Consider the following 27,592-nt stretch of genomic DNA (forward strand, 5'->3'; position numbering starts at 1 on the left):
ACTTACCCCAGATCAAATTATTTATTGCTGAGGGGTCAGTCTGACTTCTGGTTCGTTATTGGGTGTAAGATGTAAGAGCTAGAACGAAAGCTACCAAGCGTCACGGAATAGGCATTAGATGCATGAAGGTGACGGGATCAGCTTAACAAGAGGGGGAAAATGAGGGCGAATAGGAGGAGGAGCAGCATCAGCAGCCATACACACAAACAAAACAACAGCGGCAATCAAGAGACCGCGGAATATTCTGCTCAATCTATACGGGGTTTTGCTTCTAAATACTATAAGATGAGGGTAATTAAGCCTTGAGCACTCTGTTGCTGCATACTAGCTGTGTAGTATCTCACAACTCCTTAAGTACTGTCCTCCATTCACCACTGGCAGCCTTCCATAGACCCAACACTGTCAACAGCCATCTGCGTTTTCTCCGCCATCGACTTCCTGTTGATTTCGTCTGGAATTCTACTTGTCAAAACGCGAGCTGTCTCCTCAGTACCTCGCGATCAGCCAGCTTCTTCGATCGTCGACAGGCATTTGGCGCAGTATCTTTGCCTCCGTCCGCTTGACTAACACATATGTGCTGATGATTACTGGCCCACACAGTTTGCGTAAAGCAATGTCTCTCTCCAAGATATTCAAACTCTCGTCGAGTGACTTCGGCAGAATGGTATTGATTCCCAGGGCCTGCCGCTCGGCCGGCGACAGCTCTGATGCAGATGCCACGCAGTCACCTCCCTGCAGAGGCTCATGATTCCGCATCCCTTCGATTCCAGCGGCGATCATTGCGGACAAGGTGAGATAAGGATTTGCGAGGCCGTCAGCCAGCTTGAACTCGAAATGATTCTCCTCGATGCGACGAAGTGGAACCTCCTTGTTCTCCCACCCCCAGCAGGCGTATTCGCCCCCACTCCAAAGCCCAGGTGCGACACGACTGTAGCTGATATCGTGAGGCAAGGAGAAGGCCATGATGGCGGGCATATGGCTCATGATACCTGCGAAGAAGGATTCTGCCTTTTGGACCCAATTCTCTGATTCACCCACAGAACTTACTGACAAATGTACGTGACCCCCGTTACCGGGATGGACGGGTGATGGACGCGAATACACTGTAGCATGATACCCGAATGAGGTTGCAACTCGTTTGATGGTCTCACGAGCCCTGATCAGCATATCAGCGGCCTGGATGGGCCGCGCAGGCGGCAGGACAAACTCCCATTGACCTGGTGCCGCCTCAGCATGGAACTGCTCCAAGGGAACATCTGCCGTAACCAACGCCCGCGCAATGGCCTCCAGCATCTCCAGCATCGACTCATCCTCGGCGGTCATACTGGACCACGAATGCTCGTAATTGGTCATGGAGAATCGCATGACCCCATCGCTCTTTTCGGCTCGCATAAACATCACCTCGATCTCAAAACCGACCAATGCCGAGCACTCGAGCTCGCTCAACAGCGTCTCCTCCAGCTCTCTCAGCCGCGACCTCGCGCACTGCGAGACCGCCGTGCCTTCATCGTCTACAAAGTCGCACATAATGACCGCTCGAGTTCCATTGGATCCTGGCTGGCAATATACGGTCTCGAAATCTGGGCGCAACCAGAATTTGCCCGACGCGAGACCACCTTCTGCGATAACATCGCCCGGACCCAGGAGGAGTGCGACTTCGGGGATGGTGATAAATTTGCCCATTTGTACCATGGCTTTGAACTTGTCCATGGGGAACATGCGCGTATAGACTAGACTGCGGTAGGACATGAATTGTAGCCAGACGAATTCGACGTTGCCATGTTTGGCGACGAAGTTGTCCCACTGGGACGTGTGTTGCTCGACGCCCATTTTGTGCTGCGACTTGTAGCTGTTAGTTTGACGATGAAGTGAAGAATTGATGGCGAGAGTTGTGTAGGCGTCAGTCCATGTTGAAGCCAAAGGGATACGACCCTAGACCGCCAATCTGTGTCGCGCTGACTGCGGCTGGGATACGTAGACTCATACGGAGTACGCCAATCAGAAGAACACATCATGGACTGCAACCATTGCTTGCATTGTTAGTGTTGATTTGATGACAGGGGTCTATGACAGTCGCTCTCTATTCGTCATTCAGTTCGGGCTGAATCTCGACTCTTTCTAGAAAATCTTTGTCTTCAATTGTCCAGACCTGTAGCTTGCAATAGCAGATACTTTAATATTACTTCTCAACTTCGGCAAACGGGACATCCTTAAAGAGCGGATTGTTTAGAGGAGGAAAGCAGCCTTATGGTGAGGATGATTTGAGGTTATGGTGTGGCTGGGCAGGGGATACTTTCTCACCAAAAACTCCGTCTCCTTTCACCCATCCCAACTCACCGAAAATCATCAAACCATCATATCCCATTGAATAAGAATCAGTAATCGAAAGAAAGGTGACTGAGACAACCTTAGGGAAAAAGCTTCGGTGTTTTACCCTTGACACATCAGAAATGGCACACATTGGCTAACCCTTGTTTCAATCGTCTTAGGAGCCGCTGATCTTTGTCAAGGTTCGCAACTTCGCATTGCTTCGAAGACAGGTCCACAAAAGACTCGACTCGGCCATGGACGGAGGGGATACTCAATCTCGTTTTAGTATTGTTCATCGACCGCGCAGCCCCACTGCAGTTTCCAATGATTGATAGCGATTATCGTTTCTCGGAATAGGGTCCCGCGTCCTGACTCGTTAAAGTTCAATGAGGGTTTGGGGGCCTGAGATGACTCGGTCGCACTTCTTAGATCCATAGAGACATGCGTGCAGCCTGGCAGGTTCCCGTCGGTCCCCTAGTTTGACGAGTGAACAAGAGGAGTGATATTGGAGGCGACTTGGGTGACAACACGACTGTCTGAATTTCTATCCGCCTTCCTCCTCACTTTCCACTATCGGAAAATCAATACTAAAGGAATAGTTATCAGGTTGCACTCGCTTATACGGCAAGACATGAGCCCGAACTCCGAAACCCGCCGTCTGTTATCCAAGTGGTGGGTGAGACGCTATGGCCTACAGACTAGGGTCCTAGACTACTACCTTTCAGCTTTTGAGGGTGGTAGTTCGTGGCAATGATAATCTGAAACGCGAAATCGACTGACCACTTAGTGATCATTGAGAGCTGAGATGACCCCAAACCTCGGCTCTCCTCACCAATTCTGATTTCATGCAGAAAAATGAGCCTGAGAGGCCCTGAGTCTTACATACCCCCCCACTTGGCCTCTGGAGCGTTCCGATCTCTACGCCTCCGTTCCCAGTTCACAATTCTCGAGGTCTCAAACCCCGTCGGCATGGCCGCGTGGGTACGCGGATTTGGTGCCATGAAAGGTTAGATCGCGGAAGACGGTCGTATTACTCGACCCCCACAATCCGGACCCTAGGGTAGGACAATGGATCTAGAGCGAAAGATCTGCTCCCCTCGTTCGCTGGTTAGTTTGTGCCATATGCCATATAGCTAGCTTGACAGCTCTTCGGGCCTGCTCTTACACAGGGGCCCGGCTTTTCTTATGTGCTCCCGAAAATCAAATCTGGCGTGTTTCTATAGAGGTACCCAGAAATCATCTTCCGACTGGCAGCGTCTTTATTCCTGCCGTCACTACTATGGCACTCGTCAAAGTACTTGGGAGTTCTCGTTCGGATTGAATACCTGTCCCTTATTTATTGATAACCAAAAAAAATTTCACTCCGTGATCGGCTAAAGGACTGCGCTGGGCAAGTGCAAAATTCGCAACGTCACAATGGACAGCTCTCTGCCCCTCGTCGACCGGGCACTTGCGATCTTCGTGGTGTCTGTTGTGATGATGGGTATCTCGGTCGTGGCAGTTGTTCTACGTAGCTTTGTTCGCTTGTACTTAGTGCGAGCCTTCGGATGGGATGATGCTCTCATGGTTCTTGCCTTGGTATTACGATGCTGGAATAATCTGACGACGAGAAAGCTGACATTTCAGCAGACACTCTTCGTAATCTTTGGCATCTGTTGTACGATTGGCTCAATGAGCGGAGTCGGTCATAGAATGGTCGAGTTCAGGGGTCCAGAGGCATTGGATGAGCTTAAAAAATCACTACTGGTATGTTGTTTCCCGCGGTACCCTGCATATCCTTGCTGATAATCACCTCAGTGGTGGTGGCTGGGTCAGATGCTTTATATTTGGTCGTCTACTGTCGCCAAAGTATCCATATCCATGACGCTCCTGCGTCTAGCCGCGCGAAGATTGCATCGCATCATCCTGTGGGCCGTTATTGCCCTCGATGTCGTCATTGGACTCATGTTCTGTCTCATTCTGCTACTGGACTGCAATCCCGTCTCCTATTTCTGGCACCGTGTGGACCCTCGCAGTTCGGGAACATGCGTGTCCGGGGACGTTCTTTTGGCGATTGCCTATCTCTACAGTTTGCTCACTATCTTCTGCGATTTGACTCTCGGGGTCATGCCCGCCCTGCTGGTATGGAGTCTGCAGATGAATAGGAAGACAAAGATCGCCCTTGGCGGGATTCTCGGTTTGGGAGCTGTGTACGTATCACCAGGCAAAAAACCATTTCATCTGCCGGTGCCATCATCACAGACTAATCACCCGTCTTCAGTGCGAGTGTTGCAGTGATTATCCGATTCCCGTTCCTTCATTACTACGGAGATAAGGATTTTCTGTGTGAGTACACTCTTGATCAACCCATGGACCCTGCTAACGTCTAGCGAATAGACTCCACCTACCAAATCGCAATCTGGTCCATAATGGAAACCGGACTCGGCATCACAGCCGGCAGCCTTGCCACTCTCCGACCCCTGTTCCGCTGGTTTCTGGACGGCAACCTGTCCGGTCGTCACAGACGCAGTGCCAAACGCAATGACAGACAATACCCGCTTTCTAGCTTGCCGGATGATCCACCGAAGAAGGATTCTCGCGATCCAAGCTACTGGCGCCCTGACCTCCCGGAGGAATTTTCCAACGTTGTGGTGACCACCATCTCGTCGCCTATGGCGCGTAGTAGTCATCTGAATGACGACCACAGCAGCCAGGAGGAACTTAGTCTTCCTGAGGACTCTTGGGACCGTTACCAGGTCAACATCCACAAGACGTTCCAGTTGACTACCGCGCCTTCTTGATTCGATCTACCCTTGATCCTTCCTCACTTACATAGGAGAAATATAACGATTACAATGCATTATACGTCTCATAACGAGCCAGTGTTCATTTGACTGATTGATCATGGGTATACCAAAAAGGAACATTGCCCCGTCTGCCTCCGCATGAACATTCCCGTTCAACTGGGAAAGCTCCAGGTCGTGAAAGGAGTGTAGTATTACCAGGGCTCACTAGAGGCAACGCGTGTTTGGCGAATCTCCGGGTATGCGGCCTGATGCGGTTGAGTAACCAAAAAGCTTCATCTTGTCATCGACTTTCAGACTCCAGTTCTTATGGCTGCTGCGATTTCGTGGAGGTCGCCTGGAAATCTCGTGATTTGACCGACGACTTAAAATTCAACGACCATCAATGAGCCATGACTGAGGCATGAGAGCAACGTGAATTCGACTTGGAGACCATCGTGGTTCAGAAGTAGTCCACATGTCTATGGAGGGAATCACAGGGTATGAGCACTTTATATAGGGTTCTATCATAATCATTATCATGACGCATAATCGGTCATCTATTGCGAGCCAGCAGTCCCTCGGCTTCTTCTGAACGGCCTTCATAATCAGAGGCATGCTCTCCGTGCGACTTTTCTAATATGTCTGCCATGGCTAACCCGTCCTGTCGTCCCTTTTCTGCATTGACCATCCAGATCAGCGGTATGGGGAGAAGGATCAAGACCGAAATGAAGAAAAAGCCTGACCGCACCTGGCCCGTGGCATCGATGAGCACTCCCACAATGGCCGGGCCAATAAACGAGCTTCCTTTATCCGTAGCCGCGTACAGAGCGTAGAATGCGGCCTCGCTACCGGGGGGAATTAGCAGACCGAAAAAGGAGCGGCAGTAGGATGACAGTCCACCAGATACTAGGCCATGAACAATCCCCAGGGGGAAAATCTCCCATGGCTGCTGAAGTCCAATCACGCCCCATTTCTTGAAAAGAGGAATGTAAGCAAGCATGCCGTAAAGGGGTATAACCTCGAACAAGGCGATACAGAGCATAATAGTGTGGTTGGATTTGAGTCGGAGCCGCCGCGAGACCACTGGCCAGAGAAAGGCCCCGGCCATGCCTGACAGGGTAGCTGTGATGGACAGTAGTGCAACCGCTGTCGTGCTCATCTTTAGTTCTGTGTGCGCAAATAGAATAGCTGTACCGGACACCGTCGCCATTGCATCTGAAAGAAGGAACCAGGCAATGAGGAAGATGATCACTTCTCGAAGTTTGACTGCTACTTTGACCGTCTTCCATAATGACTTCCACGCAAACCCAATCAGCCGCAGCCAGACGCGCCACCGGCTGTTAGCCGCCGCTCCTTTTGAAGAAGCGAGGGGAGGTCCTGGTCTGTCGCGTAGCCACCGCTGACAGACCATGGTGAAAGAGAACCACCAGATCCCAACCAGAAGAAGCACAAACCGGAGAGGCAGAGTCCCTGAAATCTTGGGTAATGATGTCTTTGACAGCGCAAATAGCATCAAGATACTGAGTATTTGTACCAAAACGGCTGCACAATAGCCGAGTCCAACGCCTTTAGAGGAGATTCGAGTGGACAGTTGTAATTCAGGTGAACCCGACCCCGTTGCTTTTGTCTTAAGTCCATGTCCGGTCGTAAAATGGTCGTCAGTATCCCTGGCATCTTCTTCGTCAAGATCTTCCGATCGCGCAAATTCTCCGCTTGAGTTGAGATGCGGTAGCTCTTCCCCTTCCTCCTTGTGTGCGGTCTGAATCGATGGATCGTTGGCTACCAGAACAGGCAGAAAGGAATTGAGAACGACGAACGAGGATCCAAGACAAGTCACACCGACGACGACAAGAAGTGATCCAAGGATGTAGACCGGTGGCGCGATGAAGACGAATAACATGCTCGTCATAGAGCCAATGAATCCAAAAGCGAGGAGGAGGGTTTTGCGGTTATTTTCTGCGCGGGAGATAATTATCGTCAGCACGGTCTTACCAATGAGGTATAAAGCCGGTTCTCACCGTAGTCAGCCAGCGCGCTGAAGGAGATCAAGGTCAATGCCTGAACGAGAACCGCAAGCGAGAACGTGTACATGGCAAAACTGGCAGTGTTGACCTGCAGCCCCAACACGCTGACCACACACTGATCATTATCCGTGCCATCGCGTCGGAGCATTAACGTAGCCGTTCCATTTCCAGGGGCTGTAGAAGGCGAGCTAGAGCCTACACATGGTAGGTGGCTTGACAGCAGGGTTCCGCGTTCGCGAGCCAGTTGCTCTAGTGTGAGTGGCAGGAATGAGCCTGTCTCATAACAGATAAATCAGAAACGAGCTCTCACAGCCAGAGTAGATCGAAGAATAAGCTAGCGTACCTACACCACAAACAGCAAAGACCTCAGCTGCGATTCCGTACGCGTACCAGCCCAGGATCTCCTTCCGACTGGTCGGGGTTGTGTCCTCGCCGGGATACCGAGGCGGGCGCTGTTGGGCCTCCGCGCCGGGAGACGCGGGTGTGGAGGCCAAAACCATGAAGATATATTGAGTACAGAGCGAGTGAACCGAACGAGGATTCAATATATCTTCACAATGGCCACCATGGCACAGAGCGAGCGGAATGCTGCGAAGATGAATGCACGATTGCGAACATTATCCTTGCTTGACTCTTGACGCAACTTGTTTCTGTGCTGATTCATCATAAACCGGATGTTGCGGAGGCTCAAATTCATGCTGTGATTGGTTCGTCCGATCTATGTAATGGGGACTCCAAATATAAGCAAACTAAACGCATTCTGACAGCTTTTGTGAGGAGAGTATCTCAAGATTGATCCATGGATATCTATGGCAGCTGCCTCGGCCTATATTTGCCTGAGGTTCAGATGTTGCCCATCATACGAACACCCGTTCTAGAGCAAAGGTGGGAGCATCTCTTTGAGTGCCATAGACGCATTAATTATGGTCGAATATGTGCCTATGTGCCACCAAAGGGAAAATTGAGAGCGAGTCATGACTGTTGTAGCTGCATACGGTACTCCGAAATCTACCAATTGTACCTGAGGTTGGTTCCGCTCGGAGAGAACTTCCACTCCACACAATCAATCCGACTTGTCGTACATGAGAAGGGGTGAGTTCGCAAAATGCATTCCACAAACTTCTTGGCCTTTTGGTCTACTGGCAGAGAGACCGCATAATTCGCCGAACTCCAGTACTGTCGCCTGTCAAACACAGTGCCTCATATGAGGTTATCCAAAAATGGAAGCAGCACCCGCTACCGGGCCGGTTTAGGGCTTCCTTCTTTCCTCATTTTATACAAATAACAACACCCAGCAGTAGCTTCTGTATCCTTCTTCTTCCAGGTACTATCTGTTCCTCCCATTTTGTCTTAATTTTTTACCGGCTCTCAGTTCAGATCAAATTCAACTTACGTTCGACTCTTCTTGAAGCGGTTGCTCAAAGGCAATCATCACAACCTCCAGTGCTATCCGGTCGTCTGGGTTGACTGGTCCTAGCCAGCGAAATGACCGGGATGCTTGACTACCTCCAGTGTGCTCTGGGAAAGCTCCTATATCGCATCCGTGGTCACGATTCGAAGCAGATCATCAGAAGTGCTGCTTTCAAAGATCTTCCCGAACCCAACATGACCCTTGAAGCACCAGAATGCGGTCCCACCGGCTCAGTACTGCTTGACTTCCATACGTGCCTGGCCGAGGACAGCAAGGGCCGGTTTCCTGAGCTTCGCTGGACTGCTCCTCCTCAGGGCGACGTGAAGGAGTATGTGCTGATCTGCGAAGACATTGACCTGCCAATTCCCCGTCTCGTGATCCATCATGGCCTGTTCTACGGTATCCCTCCAACGACCACCACCGCAACGCATGCCGACATCAAACAGAAAAAAGATGCAGGAGAACGACTGACTCGCTCTAATTGGAAGTATGTTCCTAATCTGACTGGCAATTCTTACATTGGTCCTGCTCCGCCTCTGGGTCACGGCTTGCACCGGTACATTTTCACCATCATCGCACTCAATGAGCCTCTCCAGTTCGACCAAGCAGAACAGGTCAGCAAGCAAATGATCAAAGAGGCCATGGTTGGCAAGGTCATTGGCTGGGGTCAGTGGGTCGGACTCTGGGAGCGCCCTTGGCCCAAATAAGCATACGCCCAACGTTCGTCATCGATCATGACAAATCTATGAGACCATCACAACCTCGAGTGGAGACAAAGAAAGCATGGGAATGATTCAGTGAATTATGATTAGCAGGGAAGTAATGAGGTTGAACCGGTAAACTGGTGGCTCCATGTATGCTCTTAGTTCTCTTCGTCTCATCCTTACAACCGAAAAAGCACTTTGAAAAACATATGAAAGTCTATTCAAAGGCAGATGAACCTCCCCCTCTCTCCCATTTCAAAATAGGGTGCAGCTGATCCCTCACGCAGGGTCGATAAGCACGTCGTTTCAACTAAGTATGACAGTCAGATTCCGCAAACGAGAAACAAGCAGGACGCAAGGCTCACTGAACTGGAGCTGAAACTGTTCCATGAATATCACGAGCCGGTGAATGATGGACTCTATTGAAGCGTCCCAAGACCGAAACGACATTGTCCCAATACGGTGCGTATGCACAGTCTCTTTTGGCCGCGCCCGCATGATGTCCCTGAGAGCTTCCAGAAGCCCCAGCAGCCTCATGAGATTGCGGCTTAGCAGCATCCGTACAAGCAGAGCTGACTCCTCCTCGTTGAGCTCCGTTTGCCCTAGCAGCACTGCACTTCTAACACAAATAAACGGAGGCAGTTGCTGCTCAAAGGCAAGAATTGTTGGGTCGAACAAGGTGTTCTGCCGGTTGATACTGTACGCCGCACAGATCGCCTCGAATAGGAGGAGACATTGCTCTGCTAATGTAGGAAAGGTCATTATGGATGCTTGGGGGCTTCTCCTGCAGTCCTTGCATTTGATGATCGCTTGGCCTTGGCTGCAGACACGATGAATCAAATCAAAGACTGTTCCAAGTTCCACAACGGTGTGGATGCTACGGAGCTCGTTCATGAGATGCAGCACTTCCATGGAACATTGGCACGTATGCTCCATCTCCATTTGTTGATGCGATGTCATGAATACTCGGATGATGAAAATGCTGAGGATACCAGAGAAGAAATGAGGTCCGGTCCAGATATCTTGACAATGCGTGCTGACATTGCTAACCTCATCGGCATTGTTGAGTAGGACTCCCCGTGGTACAATCAAGGGACAAGCCCTCTCCAGAGCTGAAAGACCAATGGCTGCCGTGTGGGTTGCAGTAACTCCCTTGGCTCGTTGCTATTCACATGCACAATCGCATTCTACCACGGAAGCCAATCAAACCAGCGATTGGAATACACTTCCCGTTAGAACATTGGCGAGACAGCCTCACCATTCTCTGCAGTTGACTGGACAGATCCGAATTGTCGGCCCCTGAATAACTGTGATGAAATGTGGTACACGCACTTTTCCCAGGTCAGCTGAAGGTCACACCAATTTCGACAGCAACATTGCGAAAGACATGTTCGTGAAAGATCAATGATAGAGTACCGGTAGTATTCAGCGCAGGGACATCGTCATGCTGACAGGTGTAAGTGTTCTTTCTGACTTGCTACTAAGCTGCAGACTGCTGAGTGAGAGAGCTAGGATCAGGCCGATACAGACTGATCACAAGGCTGACTCGATCAAGGATTCCTCAGACATCGGCCTTGACGGGTTTTGAGATTGAAAATCGATATTAATGCATCATCTGCTTGAAGAGACTATGCCACTATGCTTGCTCAATAGACAAGTATATCGCTACAGCACCCACTATCGTCGTCATCTGGCGAACGTCCTCATCCTCATCATAAACAGCTGTAATCTCCGATCCGTTTCCATCATCATGCTCAACCTTCCACGCGAAGCAGATATCGCCAGCATCTGCTGCGTACAATACCTTATACGGCGGATGATGGCCAATAGTCCAGTCAGCCTTGCGTACAGCACTTGATGTATGAAGAGACATCTCTCCTCCAGCGGAACACAGAATCCTCCGACCATTAAGGGACAATTTTCTACCTCGGCCCTGAAATGGAAAATACCGCTTGCGGGCCTTCGGTTGCTCCCATCCGTCGCAATTTGCTGCCCAAAATCTGGCTGAAGAAGCATATGATCATGTAACTCAGGCAAAACACCCTCTATCAAACGACCGTCCCCGGATATGAGGTCTTCAAGTGTGGTGATTAAACTATCAATGCTGACAACCACCACCATGAGGAGATTAACTCGTGTCTTGGAACAGAGAGCACATTGCAGGATAGTTTCTGCCAAATGTTGCACAACTCGCTGAGAGCCCAAGATGGAATCAATCGTAGGTGATGGTCCTGTTCGAGAGGTACAAATGTTTATACGGATGAGCTCTCTGATGACTTGATCAGGGCACTGACACCGACACTGGCGACCAGTCACAGTACCCACGGGCGTGAGGCTCGGAGAAATATTATTAGTTGGAGAACCAACGTCATTTGGATGCTTCCAAGCTCGTGAATGGGCAAGCAGATTGGCTTGTTCTGTTGCAGTCCACGATTTTGCAGAGAGCGCCTCTGCCATTGAGAACTGCTGAGGCTTGACGGAAGCGCCTTTCTTGAGGAATTCAGGATAGGAGGCTTGAATCGTCGCAGGGAACTGGGTACTGCTGGCAACTGTCTCGTTGGGCGCGGGGTCATCTGCGAGATAAAGGCTCGCCGTCGGCGGATGATCCTCTCCTACCGGCGACGACGTGGGAAAGCTCTTCGGTGAGGACTCCGAATGATTGTACCCCTGTTTCAAGACAGCCAATGGCTTATCGTTTTTGGGGTTTTCGAGGGCTAGCGAATCAAAGAGATCACTCTCCTGTGCAAGTTCGGGACCTTGCTGAGAGAGAAATTCTTGCAGCCAGCTGTCGGAGGAGAAATCGATGGCATCGTTGACTGTAGGATACATTTTCCGTCAATGACTTTGCCTGGTTACGTCGTGAGAGAGTGTAGTCTACCTGCAAATGATGGCAGTTGATCCTTTTCGCCAAAGGTAGGCGTACTCAGATTAGTGTCATCGAGGGAGATATCGTCTAGCATAGTCTGGTCGACGGCAATGGTATCATAGGCTACTGTTTCTCCAAGACTTGGTGAAAAGTCGTCTTCATCGTCCTTCTTGTTGTGCGCCTGGCCTTCCTTTGTTTTTCTCTTGGAAACTGGCGCCTTCTTGTCTCGTTGGTGACGCCGAGGGTCGACGCATTGCGTTTCCGGTGGAAGGCCGGCGTATTGAGACTCCCTCCTCTTCGCAGGTCTTCCCAGTCGTCGAGACATGCTGTAGATGCACTCGATGTTATGCTTCAGACACCGTCGGCAAGACGGCTTCTCATGACTACAGCGTATCTTGGCCTGTTGACATGCGTTGCAGGTCGAACGCACTTTGACGCTCTTGGGGAGTCGATCAGGCGATGACTTGGACTGTTTGTCTCGGTTCATCCCGACGAAAGAAAGGCACGACCCAGAATGTAGATACTGTTCTGGAAAGTAGGTGTCTTCCTGTTCCAGCCAATTCATTCTCTTACCTGGTTTGTATATACGAGTGGATTGCAATTTGGCACTGACTGTCTTCCGTGTGTCGATCGACTAGAACGCCTCTTGCTATTCCCATTCCCTTAAGCCGAGACAGTTGAGGGCGCGAACAGACCATGAGGTAGCATCAGCACTACAGCCCTCTAGCCATTCATGTTACATGGTCCGCGTTTCACGGCCAAGTGGATGTTGAGACCTGGACTACCGAGGCGAGTAATCCGATACTGATGGCGATACTTGCATGGCCTGCGTGTGCGTTGCAATTCTGCTGTGAAAGATTTACCATGCTGATGTGTGCCTGATGGTTACACAGAGCAACGTCTCTACTTGTTCTTCCATATCGCGTTTGACAGGGCGACCAAAAAGCAATCTGACTTGATTACTTCTCGAATTTGATTCGCTTCATGGAGCAACGTAAAGTTCCAGCTACGGCCTTGGTACACTCTGACTGTCCTACATGGAATTATATGACCACCTGCTGTTGATCGACCCCGTAATTTGCCTCCATGGGAATGAAGCCCGTGCTCTTCGGTTCCGCAGACCTGCATGGAGCCGATCTGAACCACGTTGTGGTGGGCACCAATCCTCCTGACGCCGTTGTCGTCGTTGCCGCATCATTGTCGACGTAGAAGAAATTCCCTGCCACTGGCGCTCTCAATCCAGCAACCTCGACGAACTGTTTGATATCAAACCCGCCTCGTCCCTCTCTCGTCTTGGGAAAAATGTGCCCAAAACATTCTGGAAACACATAGTCGGGGTCCTGCTCGTAGAGAAGATAGACATATCGATGGCGTGTGTATGGCGGCGATTGGGGGGCGATGTATTCTGCTCCAGTGGAAGTCCTGTTGACTAGCCATTCATTTTCATTGCCCTTGCAGTGACTGGTAGCAGATGCCGTCATGTGCGGCTGGTACCAATGTAAGACTGTGGTTGAGCAGGATTCCAAGACCACGTCGATGTCGACGAAGAGGAGGAGGTAGGTCCGCGCGGCGTTGAGGTTCAGAGTGCTGATACATGGTATCGGGAGGGCATCTGTTCGTTTCCACTATCGCGTAAGCCATCGTCTACATCAGCTACTGGAATTGTGACTAACGTACCTGGTTGTTTGATGGTATCGCCTGGGGAGATCCAGGGGGTCGAGGGGTATCGCATCTGCAGAGTGGGAGTTCCCGGAGGAAGAGCCCACTGTGCTGAAGATATGGCTGTGAATACGATAAATGGGATAAATGCGTTCATGGTGAATACAAGCTACGCACAATATGCTCAAAGTCCTGGAAAGATTGACTAGCAGTCTGCTCTCGGAGACCTGACAGCTGAATTTATACGCAGCAGGAGGCCAAAACTACCGAAAAGAGCGCTGTGTAACTTGCAATTATCCCCGGGAAACAGCCAAGCATGAATAAACCGCTCGAATGCGCTTTATCTTCATCCAGCAATTGCCATCTCCGCGACGCGCCTGCGTCTCCATACCAATCCTTTCCAGTAGACCATCCCCAGTAACGGACTCACACTCAGCATCGCCCCCGCCACAGCCCAGTACGTAGTCCGATTCCCCCATTTCTGGATCATCGGATGGATGACGGCCGTTGCCGCCGCGCCCAGGAAGCATCGCACGAGGTTATTGGCCGCCATGGCGGTGGCCGGCGTGGTGTAGTACAGATCGACGATGAGGACGTTCATCACGTTGTATGCGGCCGTGATGCAGAACGAGATGAGGAACACGAGGGCTAGCGCAACGCTCAGTGCCGGTTTTCTCTCAATCAGTGCGCCGTACCAGGCGACTGAAAGTGCCGCTGCGACCTGTTGCATATCAGCCCGTTGCAATTGCAACCCTGGGGAAAGGAAAAGAGGTGCAGCGCGACCGTACCGTCATAGGAAGCCCGATCTGCAACCGTGCCCTCTCGATAGGAAAGTCGCCATGGTCTTGCTTCTGGTCCTTGGAGATGGGTTCGCCGGTTTTGCGACGGAGGCGGATGTAGTTCCAGTCGACGATGAGGCCGTTGAAGGTTGCGCTGACGAGGGAGCCTAGGCCCGCTGGGATGAAGCTGAGGCCGATGCCTAGATCGCTTAGTCCGTAGATTGCTTTGAATTGGGAGGGGATGCCGGCTGTGACGGAGTAGTAGCTTGCGAAGACTATGCCGTTGACGAGGACGAGGGGCCCTGTGGGGAGTTGGAAGAGGAGACGGAGTGTGGACAGGGGATTTGGGAAGGTGATGCTGCTTTTTTGAGGCGGTGGATGGGCATCACGGCAGGTATCTGGGGTGCCCTCGACGTCACAGTTGGAGGTAGTAGTAGCATGTCGTTTGTGCCACCGGTTCCAGACTGATTGATTCCATCCTGTAGCTGGGATCGACCCGTCCCCGACAATGGCGCGACAAGTCTCCGGGAAGAAGAGAAACAACGGTATGAAGAAGGTTATCGCGGCGAGGGCAAGAAACCAGAATATAGCCTGCCAGCCCAGGTACTGACTCAGAAAACCGCCTAGAATCGGGCCAAGGGATGGAGCTAGGATGTTGCCCAGCGAGGTGATACCCATGTACATGCCTCGCTCGGCGGATGTGATGACGTCCGCTGCCACGGCAGACGCGAGTGCGACAGTCCCGCTGCTTCCACAGCTCTGTACGGCACGGAGGATTAGAAGAGCGATATAGTTGTGTTGGAGCGCGAGGGCAATGTTGCCGATGATGTAGATGACGAAGCAGAGGATGTATGCTGGGCGTCGGCCGGCTTGGTCGGCGAAGGAGCCCATGAAGGAGGGAGCGAGGCCTTGACATATCTGGCTCCATCAGTGTCAATCACTTAACGAATGCAAAAGTTAATAGACGGAGGAATACCATGTACGTAGTGATGGTCAAGTTGATCTGAGAACTGGTGACATGTAGATCTGCCGCAATGGTATTGAGAGAGGGATAGTAGATGTTGGCCGAGAAAGGCGAAAAGCTCGAGGCCAGAGCAGCTGCAAGAATGATGAGACGCTTCTGTCCATTGGTGAAGACCGAATATCGCTGGGATCCTGCATGAGAGGAAAGCAGAGGTGTTGATTCCGTGGGTGGTGATTGAGAGATACTGGACTGCCCTGTCATATTGTGATATTCTGACAGCACATAAACACATGTAGTCTATACCCTTTGGCAGAATTGTTTTAACGGTTTTCGACCTCATCTTCAGCATAGTTTCCTCTATCTAAATGCTCAAAACTACGAGAGTCCGGCGCATTTCGCTTCCGTTCATACTAGCGGGTGACTATACGTATTCTACGCCTCGATATCCATACGTGTCGGTTTTAAGACCTCAACCATATTTTCTGATTATGATAGACTACGCAAAAAATTGCTCACTCTGACTGTTTGGATGTCTGTAATCCATCTTCATATCTTTGGCAGAGGCTTATCCTCTTTGACTTCCCCGGTATAGATATGAGACGGCCTGAACAACTTGCCGCGTTTCACTAAACGTACTCAAGGTCAGAAACTCGCCGATATCTTACCGATTCTTGCAAAGACTTACACATATACTCCCGCCAGTGCGCCATTACCCCCATGATACGCTGAGCCATCATGGCGGCCGGAATCATATCTGGTTCGAACCCTCTGCAGACACCCTTAGCCAACGTGTCACCTCTCCAGGCTGAACTCAAAGAGGATTCTTACATCCCGGTGAAGACAAAATTTCCGTAGAAGTCAGCATTGGGGTAGAGTCCCCTGCTCTTGAAATAGTCGTCGGCCGAGGCAACCTGCTCAATCCGTTCGGCGACTTTTAGGAGACTGTTCGAGGAGGTATCCAGATCCTTGAGAATGGACCTGATTGGAGCAACCCTGGGATCCACTCCCTTGTACGAGCGATGTCCGTATCCGAAGAGTCTTCGTTTACCCTGCTTCACTTCTTCGATGAAGTTGGGAACCTTCTCTGGCGTTCCAATCTCCCGCAACGCGAGGTTGGCTGACTCGGTAGCTCCGAAATGAAGTGGGCCAAACGCTGCCCCTATTGCTGTTATCACACACGATATAGGGTCTGTGAGAGACGATGCTGTGACCAGTGCTGAAAATACTGATAGAGCCATGCCATGGTCCGCGTTGAGCATGGCAAAACGCCGGAAACATGATATCTTTGTTAGATCTGGGAGTCCGGTAGTTGGATTTACCAGACCTGCTATCTGGAACAGATTCTCGAGGTAAGGCTTGTCGCGAGATGGTTGTGCAAACGGAATCCCTCTTCGATGGCAGTTTACCAACCCGAACACGACCGCGTAGGCTGCAACAGTTCGAATGATTGCGCGGTCGACCTCTCTGCTATTGCTTTGATATAGATCGGGCTTAGTCGATGCAGGAATACTCTCTGGCGCATATGCTAGACACGCTGAAAGTCCGGCTAGCATGAGAGGCAGGGGTGAGGTAGTCCTTCTGTAATGGGCTACCTTGTTAGCCTGGACTCGAAGTCTCTGCTGACATGGATAACTCACGGCAGTGTTGCTATGGTCCTGTGCACGCTTTTGGGAACCATAGCCATTTCCTCAGCAAGCTTCCGGCTCAATTCCTTCTTCTGCAAGGCCGTAGGATAACCCCCCCAGACGAGAAGGTGCAGCATATCCTCGAAATCGCTGTCCCAAAGCTGCTCCAAAGTATACCCACGAAACAAAAGGACTCCCTTCTCATGATCGCTAAGATCACCAGCCTGTCAGCTGTATCATCCCACATAGAAGCTCAGAGGTCCGCACGAAAAACTTATCCCCGTTTCCACCACCGTAGTATTCTGCAACCCGGGGTCGTGCACGCGTAGTCCGCCGGCAACTTGATCGGCTCGGTCCGCGCCAGCTGCTGGGGCTTTGATCCTCTTGAAGTCCATCGCTGAGACTACATTTCGTCTGATTGGGATTACATACTCCTCGCTGGTGCGCGAGTCTCTGATGTAAAGCGTCCCCGATGACATGGTGACTGTGCTCTGAATCCATTTGAGGTGCTCCGTTGGTCAATGCCCCTCTTTTATAGGACAGATATGTACATAAATGCGCCGAGCGGGCCATCGCTCAGGCGCGTCGAGGACGTCCTGAGGGAGCATGGGAGGAACAAAGCTAAAGTTCCGCGCTCTTTTCGGGGGATTAGGGGGGATTTACACCAGAGTCCGCTTTATTATTTTTCCCAAACAAGTTTCAGCCATGTTTGCATCGACTGCTGAGTATTATTCACTGATTGACTGAGCAAATAAAGTGCCCAAAGTCCTTAGTATACAGCCTGAAGAGTTTAACTCAACACAAAGTAGATCGAGGATGGCAACTGCAACAGGTGCGGTTCTGCAATTTGAATATATTCCTGGTTGATACAACATGCTTTCAAACAGATGAGACCTCTTTTCCGGTGAAAGTAGTTACATCCCGGTAGCAACAAGGTGTCTTCAAAAACTCAAACTCCATTCTCGTATTGCTGAGTTCATCGTATATTAAAATGGTCATTCATCGGCCTGACCAAGCAAAATTCGTGTTTCGTCCCATCTATTGGGGCATGTGCTCGAAAGGCTTGGCCAGGTGCTCCTGGCAGAAAGGAAGCTTGCCGACGGTCCAGATTTCCGTATCCTAGGCAGGGAAACATATAGTTAGCATATTTAAGCCGACAGCGGCGCCTCTGAATGCACGCACCGGCTTCAAATTCCTCTTGATGTCGGTGTCCAAGGTCCCAGCCTTGATGGCGATGATCTCTGGGGCAGCGTCTGGGTCGTGGGCAATTGGCGAACCACATTCCGAGCAGAAGATACGATGAACAGCCTTTCCAGAGCTCCCATTCTTCGCGAAGCTCTTGACGGGGCCATTGATCTTCAGCTTTTCTTTGGGGACGACCGCAACGAGAGCTGCAGAAGGGTGTAATTATTAGCCAACCAAACGATTATACGTTAATACATGAAAAAACTGAGAAGCAATAAGAATAAGATCGACCACGTACAATAAGTCGAGCCAGTCTGACGCTGGCAGTCATCGCAATGGTCGTATCCCACCAGAGCGGGCTTATCCACATCAATAGTGTAAGTGACTGCGTTGCAGAGGCAGTGACCAGTAAGAGGCATTGTGGCTAATTCGACTGATAATAACTAATTGAAGGAAAGGTATCACGATAGAGTCAACAAGGTGCTCAAAGTTGAGGACCTTTGTAGAGAAATGGTGATGAGGGGGGTTATTTATACCCCAAATCCCCCCTCCTTCTCCTCCATCTGATTTGGAACCATCAGCCATTATTATTGCGAACCACTAGTGGCGTCCCCTATTCAATAATGAGCAAACGAAGTTTATGCCGACGGTCAATTGAGGATCGGCCATGTTTGGCTCATGGGAAAAATGATGGAGGGGCGCCGTGGTTAGAAGCAGAGAGAGTTGCGTCACTGTCGCGCCGAGCTCATTTCTCTTCGCTTCTCTCCTACTAACCAAAAGGCTCTAGTAGCGCATTCTAGCTCCTCTGCTGGATTGCCATTTGGTCTTCTGATTCGGCCCTGACACTTAGCCGTCCGATCAGTATTTGTCAATGGGCATTTTTAGTCCAAAGCTCCCTTGGAGTTGGAATTCATCTGCTGGGGCTGAAGGAGGGGCAGTGACTTTTCGACCAACAAACGCTAATATGAATCAGAATTATCGACAACAGACCATTGCGGGGACCACATTCTCCTCGAGCCATTATCACATTATTTCAAATCTACGGACAAGGTGCATTCTCAAATATCTCCGTTAACCCGACAATGAGCTCTGATTGGCGTCCCTTTGCCCCTGTCGGGATTTCTAAATCCTAACCCGCGCAAAAATTTGTCACGCTTGCATAAAAAGAGACTCGGAAGGACGTCCATTGACGGTGACAAGAAGTCCAACGAGCCGAAGCAAGACAGCAAAGCCACTAAATACCTTATTCATGCCTTGAAGTATCTGACTAACTGATAGATCGAGCCGGTCCGCTTCGAGCTTCATTTTCCGAATCGGGATCCTCACGCTTCTCTAGCTCAATTGGCTGGCAACCTAGCCTGGACGCAACAATGCACTACAAATTCCATCCTCTTAAAGTGATTCACATCGTTCTATCTCGACCCTCAAGAGACGAGTATCCATTGGTACGAAACCGAGACCATCTGGATTGAAGCAAGGTCTAGGTTCGCGCACCACCTATCCATACGGCTAATAGCTTCCTCCATCGGCGGGGTATTGCAAGGGCGAAAATAAACACGATCACTCAGACGCGCACAGGGATTTTCGATCAGATCTTTGTCGATCTTGCTATTCCAATTCATATAGTGTTTTGCCGTGATCCGACGATCGGCGCGAGTCCCTCTCCTGATTCTGGGATCCCCCTGTCTGCTGCGCCGATATACTGGATTCAGACACGCCATTAATTTGGATTTCCGGTGTTGCCAGGCCCGATAGTTGTCCAGGCCGTAATGACCCAGGAAGCTCGTTGGCTGATGGGGAAGGGTTTTTCTTATTGGCTGCACCACTCGGTCCATGAACCTGCTGCCATTTTTCACGCGGCGAATGCATTGTTTGGCCATACTCTGGCACTGGTAATTCAGCGGACGCTACTGAGAATCTATGCGAAGAAGTCGAGGTCGGAGAACCCAAGGAGATGGAGTTGTTTTCCGCACGTTCTTTCAGAAGGTTTGCTTTCATGACCAGTCGATCGACCAGCGTTGCATGTGCTTTCTTCAGGGTCTTTTTGACAAAGCCCGTGGCCCAGATTTGACATCGCATCTGGATGTCCTCGCGCAGGTACAATCCCTCCCGAGGGGCCTCTGGTAAGCCCAGCTCGATAGTCTCGCGAGGTTCGCCCGGCATATTCCCGCAGACAGTCCACTTATCCCGAATATCGAGTCCCGTCGGTGCGTAGACATGCGTTTGCAGGCCGCGTGGAAGATCATGGAAACACCCTTTGTAGCTGACATTGCCCTGAAGAAGTCCTCCGGGTAGATAGGATATTCTGTCGGTCAATTCGTACCAAATGGCGTGGAACTCGTCTGCGGGCGCGAAGCTGGGAGGTTTGCATTGAGCGAAATTGGTGACCAGAGGATTCAGCTCTATCATCTCCTTATGGTTATGCAGTGTCTCCACAACCGTTTCTCTGGTGATGTATGAGGGGAGGGGCGTAATGGTGGTGAAAACAGTCTGTTTGACCATTGTGCTGACTGCTGACGCCTGCCGAAGAAAGCCACTTGGTGCCTATGCGAATTTTGATATCAACAAGCAGTACGGAGTAAGTCAGTTTATATCAATACAGCGATCGTAGTGTACTGGGGATTGGAGATCTTTCTGTTGTGGAATAATCAAGAAAGAGCAGTTTACACATAATAACATCAGGAGCCCAGATTGTCAGCCTTAATAATAATTGCCAAGTAGGGATTTGTGGCTTGGACAATCTCCTATTTTTACCAGTTCTGTGAAACTGAGTTTGGAGCTGGCGTTGCTCACATGGCCCCAGTGAGGTGCACTGTTGGCCCCTTCCAACCCCGCACCGATCATTGATAGGAGAGTCAAGTCCTTGAACAAGCCACGGGCGTTGTTAATCATCGAGTCAATAATACAGACGGAATACTCTCCGTTCTTTAGTAGAGCAATTCAGCTGGACAGTGCTTCCAGGCTTATCCATCAGCATCGTTGTCAGCTTATCGAAACTCACCAAAACTTTTCTTTCGTCTTGGTGCCCAACGCTAAGGCTTGTCTAGATTTGAATGAGGTTCGGAGAACTAATTCTGGCATTTTTAGGGCTGAACTATATACTCTGCACTATGAGATGGGATCACTTTTCTTGCAAATGTTCAGACGCTACCTTACTTGTCATGTTGTCATATCTCGAACCCAAAAGAGGAAGCTCGGAAAGATGGCAAGACTCCGCCACTCCTGAAGCCACAAACCATCCGCACGGTGGAGTCTCCAGCCCCCTCCTAATCATTCGATTCATTCCTGACCGCTGACGCTTCTGACATGCTCTATCTTATCGGCAGCGCTCTACATAATAGCAGTTTGTCAGTCTGGTTACCTGAGGCCAACCCGATATTTTCCGCCTACCTGCATCTGGGCCGCCATCCCGCCCGCGGGGTTTTGCCCTCCATACGCAAACGATTCGGCTCTCTGCGCTTCTCGCGCATCATCCTTAGTCACATATACATCGACACCTGCATTGACAGGAGGAAGTCCCAGTGCCTCGTTCCGGTTGGCAATGGAGCGAACCTGAGCGGCGACGGAGCCCGCACCAGGCGGCTTGTTGAATGCACGACCCTTTGAAAAATACCTTCAGACCGCTTCGTCTCGACAACGTGATAAAAGCGAATGGCAGACTGACCTCTGTAGCTTGTATCTCTCGTGCATCCTCCTGGGTGATATGGCTCTGCGGCTTCCTCGAGATCTCATCCAACTTCGTGTCAAAGTTCATCTGCCGCATCGCCAAGCTCTGCGCCGTTGCTAAAATGCAATCAATGTCGGATGCTCTCCCATTTTTCTACTATCGAAAGAACTAACCTGCAGGTCCTCCTCTTACAGGCCCTTTACCCGTCAACTCGCTCTCCGCTTGTGCTATGACGGAGACATCTTCGGGTGTGATGCGCTGGCCGACTTCGGCCGCGCGTTTGAGCTCGGCAACAGAAGGGAGATCGAAACTCATGCTTATATTACAGTTAAAAAAATTAGTGACTTATACAGTGAATTTGAAATACACTTGGTAGTTGTACGTTGTTTGAATCTATCTGTTGCCTCAGAGTTGGGATGAAGCGACTTGTGATGTCACGGTGAGTACATACCGCCATAGAACTCGGGGACGGCAACAATTGCATAACAACAGCGATAGCAATGCACCATTGGTATTATACTTGCCACCTTAGTCATAAGAGGTAGTTCAAGAGGAAATCGTTTCGTTTCTGATGAACCCTTCGTCGAGAGTACAATTCCAAGATAGCCATCTATCCAAATCGGTTTCTAGCGCAGGCAAAGGTAGTTATTGATAGTTAGATACAGTCTGGCAGTGCACCATGTACGAGGGTCTTCACAAGGTGAGCAGTGGCGGTTGCTTATTCCGAGAACGGTATCAGTAGAGGAGCGCAAAATTAGCGCAATGAGACGAATAGGAGCACCTTCGATCTATTCTGAGCCGTTGATAGTGATTCTTGAGATAACCCGGACAGCAGGTGTCTCCATGGCAGTAAACTAAGGTCACACTCGCCCGATCAATCACCAACCAGGCTCCAGGTCTAGCAGAAGTGCTGCAAATGCCACCACTAAGGCGACATCTGTCGAAATTGAAAGAGTCCCCGATGATGTTACCATTGGAGGCTCTGTGCAACGAATTCCCTCAGCCAAGTGAATAAGGAACTTGCCCTTAACAAATTTCGGCACGGCATAAGCCATTGCAGCTGCTCTACTGTCAGGGTCTATGTTCCGCAATGACTGGAGTTGCAGGGACGCAGCTCCTGTTTCTAAAAATGAGAAGTAGGATGTACTCCTCAATATGCACGGTGAGTTGTCAATTGCGACACAACGACACAGTGTTCAGTTCATGGGACAAGCTGAGCTGAGATACCCAACTTGTCAAATCAAATTCTGTCCCTGGTGAGTCGTTTCATCATCTGCTGGGGCAATAACACCTAATGCGTCTCTCATCCACATGTGAGACTGTAGGATACTCTGTCAGAAAGACAAGCTCCTAGGTCCTTGTAACCGTGATATCGACGTTGCTACCCTTGAGGATCCCCGCGGAGACTTGCATCGACTATCACACCGTCGCAGGCTGAAAGAGTATTTGATGGTATGTCAATTGTATAAGGATTTGAGGTGATTGAGGTGATTGAGGTGCGCTCATCCTACCCTGGACAACCACACTCTTGACATCTTAGACGGATCAGGTATCTTAAAGCCTTATTGTCCAACATATTCCATCAACTGATGTGCGGTTTGTGTGACAGCTGAAGTGCTTCATCTAGACATGTGACAGGTGGCCGGGTTGTACACCATTTAGCAAGACATAGGAGAACCTGGAATTTGGGTTGCCTGCACACTTGGTTGCGAGTTCGTCTCTAGAGTAAACTTCTAGTAGACTCAAACTATACAAATCTTCCTGGCATGCGTTCCGCAGGTCGGAACATGTTTGCTCATGAATCGCAGGCGATCCTGGATAGCATTGAGGTCAGCCAAATTTGTGTAAGCATGGCGGAGCTTCAAACTTGGCCAGTCAGTTCCGTCAGCCATTGCGGTATAGTAGCAGGATCGTCACTGATAATAAGCAAATGTCCAAAGGCTAGCGAAAGGCCCCAGTCACGGCGGCTTTGAGCCCAGAGATGTGCACATCAGTAGGCACAATGCCGAATGGCTTGAGGGATAATCGGCCTGATGTTCCTTTTATACATTTTCCGAGGTTAATAGAGAGGCAATCGCCATTGAATTCGCAACTAACACTCATGGATCCCGACGTACTGTCCTGATATTGCTCAGTCTTCATCTGGGGCAAAGCCGGGAAAGGACATTAGAGCCAATCGGAGCTACATATGATTGCTTATCTCCGTGCCGGTTCCGGGCCTGATGCTAGGGTATAGCGTCATTGTCAACAAGCCCGGTTAGAAGTTTGAGAGAAAGGATACCTATGAGTGAGATGGGACGCCGAGTCATGGCTCAACTATGATATTTAAGATGAGTTATAATAGGCTTTTATAGTCAGAGCTGAATCACGTAGACCATAAAATCCATCATCACAACTTATGTCCCCAAATCCTCGTTTAGGAAACGTCTCGTGTTACGTGACTCTCACCATAACCAGTAGTAGCCTCGCTAAAGGACGTTATGAGTCGCGATTTGCTAAGTGAATGCTCAGTCTCTATCCTAAGATTACCTTAGCCTCAGTCCCAAAACTCAGCAAAGCAGTCTTCTTGCCAGTCAATGTCATTCATCGCTAGCAGTTCTGAGGCTTTCTCCACCAGTCACGGACATTATGGCGCTATCTCCGACGGCCCAAACTTCAACTCGTAGCTCTTCTCGCCAGTCCAACCGTCATCGCGAAGAGTATCAGGGAGAGAGCTCCTTTACATTATCAGTGCAGGAGCAGAATGCAGAGTCTCTGCTACGTTGTTCCCGATACATGCGAATGATTGCTGATGAAATGGACCCCCAGTGAGATTCTTCACCCCTTCTCGAACATTCCTGGGTGGGTTCCATGAGCAACGCTAACAAAGAAGCTTATCTTAGATCTTCGCTTAAGCGAGCCAAGAAAGCATGCACAGAGTGCAGACAACAAAAGGTACGCCCCTGCTTACTGAATGTTGGAGTGCATGGCCTACTCCAAGTGTTTCTTCATGACTAACTCTCCATCATCAGCACAAATGCGATGCCTATTTGAACCCTGATCAGCCATGCACAAGATGCCGAAAGTCTCAGATTAAATGTGTCATCTCGGACCCTTTTCGAAGGGAGCACAAACGCCAGTATGTATTGCCCCAGTTTCATGGGTTGTGTTGACTGGAAGGCTGACAAAATCTACGCAGGCGTCGAGCCGAACTGGAACATGAGGCGAATGAGCTCCGGCGACAATTACAAGCTGTGCAGGCTCCAACGCATCATGCCTCGCCCATAGCCATGCTCACAGCTGCAGCAGAGATGGGAGTACACTCTGCAAGCAGCGAGCTTGCATTAAGTCTTCCTACCCCTCCTGCTCCTGCTCTTCCTACTCCCCCGGCTTCTGGTCCTTCTCCTTCTTGTGCCACTGCTGCTCTTCCTGTTCCGTCGTATGCGCAACAGCTGCTATCCTCGGCAGGTCTAGAAGAGCCTTTAGGCCAAGTAGATATCGAGTCGGACGATCGTCGTCTAGAGCCGACCGTTCCTCGTACCTTGAATAATGTAACGGTGAAGGCAGCAGAAATCGATGATCTGTTCCAAGTGTAAGCCAATGGCAGCAGTTGGATGATGGCCCACTATGTCTATTTTACAACGCTGACTGTGATGCTTCAGGTTCTTTCGTGAATACTCGCAGTTTCTTCCCATCCTCGACATCGGGCTGACACCCAACGCATATTACACACAATCTCCTTTTCTGTTCTGGGCTGTTATCGGGGTTGCGTGCAGGTCTTACCCGAAAAATCCTACCTTACTGACAGCTCTCTCTCGGGGCATTGTTGAGATGGCTTTACTCTCAGCCTTGTCAACCACACCGTGGCACACGGTTCAGGGACTGTTGCTGCTTCTCACATGGCCCTTTGCAAAGGACAAAACTCGGTCGGATGTGATGTTCACCTTGAGCGGCATGATGCTGCATATCGCCATGCAGAACGGCACGCACATACCCATGTCCAGCCATGAGTTTTCCAGGTTTAAAACTCCCGCACCGTCCGAAGCTGATATGATCCGGCGATCGGAACTTTGGGCGCATTGCGTGATTGCCTATCAGAAGTAAGTCCTTAACCCCGAGGGTTTGCTAGCATTGCTCACAGTCTTATAGCTCTTGCATTGTCAAAGGGCAATTAGCTCGCACTCTCAACGATATGCACCAGGAACTCGGGCAGAGCCATCGCTTGTTCCAGAGAATCGCACCGGGATTGGTGCTGAAGCTGAAATGCTTGGACCTGGTAACCAGATGCAGCGCGGCAGTCGTCGAAAACGGCGTGCGAAATTTGTCTTTGGAACAGGAGCGATCGTTGGATATCATTCTCCGCACATACGAGAGTCAAATCGCAGACTTGGAATCCCAGTTCACTTCCGGTATGATCCAGCTGATTTATTCAAGGAGGAACAGCGCTGACGCCATTACAGCAGTCGACAGATTCCACGTAGCTCTGTGCCGCTTGAGTATTCTAGTCTTTCATTTCTACAAGACCGAAACCCTATCTTCAACCGGCTCCTTGCCTCGCCTTTTGGCCGCGGCTTGCCGAGTCATTGACTTCGTCCAGTCTTTAGGTCAAACACCCGGCCGCCTGGTGACTACCCCCATACAGATAAACTTTGGGCTCCTCCTCGCTTCAGTGTCCCTGCTCCGCATACTCAAGCTATACACATCGTGCGACCTGGATCTCGAGCGAGCCAGGGCCTCGTTTTTCGCCGGAATCAATCTCGCCAAGGAGATGTCCGTCCAGCAGAACGATACTGCCGCCAAGGCCGTCTTCATCCTGAACCAGCTCTGGAATAGCACCAAGGCCTACCGCAAGCCCGATGGCAGCGCGTACACATCCCTCAGAGTCCGGGGTCGTCTTGTTCTCAGTCCCGTCCTCGACGCGGTCTGGTGGTGGCGGGACGAGAACGAGCCGCAGTACCGTACTATGTATCTTCCGCAGGGGGAGGCCGCGGATGGTATACCTCCCATTCCTGAAACTCATCCCGCACAGGCTGATGACCCCGTGATCTCAGGAGCTGAGAACAATCACAACCACTCCAGTGCGGCCACCAGCACCATGGTCAACTCCGCGGAGAGACAGGACTCAGCTCGTGCCGACGACCACTTCCTCGCAGATTTCGAATGGGCCTTGTGCGAAGATGAATTCTTCCTGCCTACCGGCCCGTATACCTAGAGATCATCGACGGGGACTCGAGGCGTAAGGTGGGCCTTTACGAAGAGAATATTGAACGCAATATCGTTGGCATTGATCTTCAGGAAGCCGAGCATCTTTTTGCAATCGGCGGAGCCCTTTTTCCATTCTGGAAATCTTTTTGTCAGGGTACAATACTTGTCAGATTATTTTCATGTCGATAAGAGTAATACATACTAGCAATAGCAATAGCCAATAATGCCAGAAAGGAAAAAACAGCCATTTTCTTATCCTCAGGATCACCCTACAATATCGCCGAATAATCTCCGCCGGAGCCCATCCAGTTAATACTGTGTCTCAAGCGCAATCCTACCTGAGATCGAAGCCAGATGCGATTCGCCCAATTAACCAACCCAGAAGCGAAGTTTGGTCCATCTCCTAGATTGTACTATTAATGGTTACCAGAGCGATACCTGCTGACACG

At 50.4% G+C, this 27,592-nt stretch overlaps 13 protein-coding genes across 13 annotated transcripts; 3 read left to right on the plus strand and 10 right to left on the minus strand.

Annotated features, from left to right (window-relative positions):
- Window positions 1-486: 486 nt before the first annotated feature.
- Aspvir_000285 (FluG family protein) lies at window positions 487-1,830 on the minus strand (the record flags this gene model as incomplete). Its single annotated transcript, XM_043265422.1, has 1 exon — window positions 487-1,830. One exon carries the CDS (start codon window positions 1,828-1,830, stop codon window positions 487-489), a length of 1,344 nt encoding a protein of 447 aa, XP_043121357.1.
- Window positions 1,831-3,726: 1,896 nt separating this feature from the next.
- Window positions 3,727-5,090, plus strand: Aspvir_000286 (uncharacterized protein; the record flags this gene model as incomplete). The annotated part of the gene is made up of 5 exons (XM_043265423.1): window positions 3,727-3,888; window positions 3,940-4,056; window positions 4,108-4,499; window positions 4,571-4,635; window positions 4,687-5,090. 5 exons carry the CDS (start codon window positions 3,727-3,729, stop codon window positions 5,088-5,090), a joined length of 1,140 nt encoding a protein of 379 aa, XP_043121358.1.
- A 538-nt stretch (window positions 5,091-5,628) lies between these two features.
- Window positions 5,629-7,599, minus strand: Aspvir_000287 (MFS transporter; the record flags this gene model as incomplete). The annotated part of the gene is made up of 3 exons (XM_043265424.1): window positions 5,629-7,031; window positions 7,094-7,372; window positions 7,443-7,599. The coding sequence occupies 3 exons, from the start codon at window positions 7,597-7,599 to the stop codon at window positions 5,629-5,631; spliced, it is 1,839 nt and encodes a 612-aa protein (XP_043121359.1).
- Window positions 7,600-8,584: 985 nt separating this feature from the next.
- Window positions 8,585-9,217, plus strand: Aspvir_000288 (YbhB/YbcL family Raf kinase inhibitor-like protein; the record flags this gene model as incomplete). The annotated part of the gene is made up of 1 exon (XM_043265425.1): window positions 8,585-9,217. One exon carries the CDS (start codon window positions 8,585-8,587, stop codon window positions 9,215-9,217), a length of 633 nt encoding a protein of 210 aa, XP_043121360.1.
- Window positions 9,218-9,520: 303 nt separating this feature from the next.
- On the minus strand, window positions 9,521-10,174 carry Aspvir_000289 (uncharacterized protein; the record flags this gene model as incomplete). Its single annotated transcript, XM_043265426.1, has 1 exon — window positions 9,521-10,174. One exon carries the CDS (start codon window positions 10,172-10,174, stop codon window positions 9,521-9,523), a length of 654 nt encoding a protein of 217 aa, XP_043121361.1.
- Window positions 10,175-10,850: 676 nt separating this feature from the next.
- Window positions 10,851-12,645, minus strand: Aspvir_000290 (Zn(II)2Cys6 transcription factor domain-containing protein; the record flags this gene model as incomplete). Its single annotated transcript, XM_043265427.1, has 3 exons — window positions 10,851-11,089; window positions 11,164-12,030; window positions 12,138-12,645. The coding sequence occupies 3 exons, from the start codon at window positions 12,643-12,645 to the stop codon at window positions 10,851-10,853; spliced, it is 1,614 nt and encodes a 537-aa protein (XP_043121362.1).
- A 478-nt stretch (window positions 12,646-13,123) lies between these two features.
- Window positions 13,124-13,896, minus strand: Aspvir_000291 (YbhB/YbcL family Raf kinase inhibitor-like protein; the record flags this gene model as incomplete). The annotated part of the gene is made up of 2 exons (XM_043265428.1): window positions 13,124-13,692; window positions 13,758-13,896. 2 exons carry the CDS (start codon window positions 13,894-13,896, stop codon window positions 13,124-13,126), a joined length of 708 nt encoding a protein of 235 aa, XP_043121363.1.
- Window positions 13,897-14,085: 189 nt separating this feature from the next.
- Aspvir_000292 (putative MFS efflux transporter) lies at window positions 14,086-15,743 on the minus strand (the record flags this gene model as incomplete). The annotated part of the gene is made up of 3 exons (XM_043265429.1): window positions 14,086-14,460; window positions 14,528-15,436; window positions 15,495-15,743. 3 exons carry the CDS (start codon window positions 15,741-15,743, stop codon window positions 14,086-14,088), a joined length of 1,533 nt encoding a protein of 510 aa, XP_043121364.1.
- Window positions 15,744-16,108: 365 nt separating this feature from the next.
- Window positions 16,109-17,586, minus strand: Aspvir_000293 (putative citrate synthase; the record flags this gene model as incomplete). Its single annotated transcript, XM_043265430.1, has 4 exons — window positions 16,109-16,250; window positions 16,311-17,060; window positions 17,120-17,317; window positions 17,375-17,586. 4 exons carry the CDS (start codon window positions 17,584-17,586, stop codon window positions 16,109-16,111), a joined length of 1,302 nt encoding a protein of 433 aa, XP_043121365.1.
- Window positions 17,587-18,145: 559 nt separating this feature from the next.
- Aspvir_000294 (GFA family protein) lies at window positions 18,146-18,711 on the minus strand (the record flags this gene model as incomplete). The annotated part of the gene is made up of 3 exons (XM_043265431.1): window positions 18,146-18,226; window positions 18,290-18,498; window positions 18,591-18,711. 3 exons carry the CDS (start codon window positions 18,709-18,711, stop codon window positions 18,146-18,148), a joined length of 411 nt encoding a protein of 136 aa, XP_043121366.1.
- A 1,189-nt stretch (window positions 18,712-19,900) lies between these two features.
- On the minus strand, window positions 19,901-20,794 carry Aspvir_000295 (uncharacterized protein; the record flags this gene model as incomplete). The annotated part of the gene is made up of 1 exon (XM_043265432.1): window positions 19,901-20,794. One exon carries the CDS (start codon window positions 20,792-20,794, stop codon window positions 19,901-19,903), a length of 894 nt encoding a protein of 297 aa, XP_043121367.1.
- Window positions 20,795-21,649: 855 nt separating this feature from the next.
- Aspvir_000296 (uncharacterized protein) lies at window positions 21,650-22,274 on the minus strand (the record flags this gene model as incomplete). Its single annotated transcript, XM_043265433.1, has 3 exons — window positions 21,650-21,892; window positions 21,957-22,075; window positions 22,133-22,274. 3 exons carry the CDS (start codon window positions 22,272-22,274, stop codon window positions 21,650-21,652), a joined length of 504 nt encoding a protein of 167 aa, XP_043121368.1.
- Window positions 22,275-24,587: 2,313 nt separating this feature from the next.
- Aspvir_000297 (uncharacterized protein) lies at window positions 24,588-27,150 on the plus strand (the record flags this gene model as incomplete). Its single annotated transcript, XM_043265434.1, has 7 exons — window positions 24,588-24,766; window positions 24,842-24,893; window positions 24,971-25,077; window positions 25,138-25,530; window positions 25,601-26,038; window positions 26,088-26,347; window positions 26,399-27,150. 7 exons carry the CDS (start codon window positions 24,588-24,590, stop codon window positions 27,148-27,150), a joined length of 2,181 nt encoding a protein of 726 aa, XP_043121369.1.
- Between the last annotated feature and the right edge of the window lie 442 nt (window positions 27,151-27,592).

This window comes from Aspergillus viridinutans, assembly GCF_018404265.1.
Source record: "Aspergillus viridinutans IFM 47045 DNA, scaffold_1, whole genome shotgun sequence".
NCBI classification, from domain to species: Eukaryota; Fungi; Ascomycota; class Eurotiomycetes; order Eurotiales; family Aspergillaceae; genus Aspergillus; species Aspergillus viridinutans.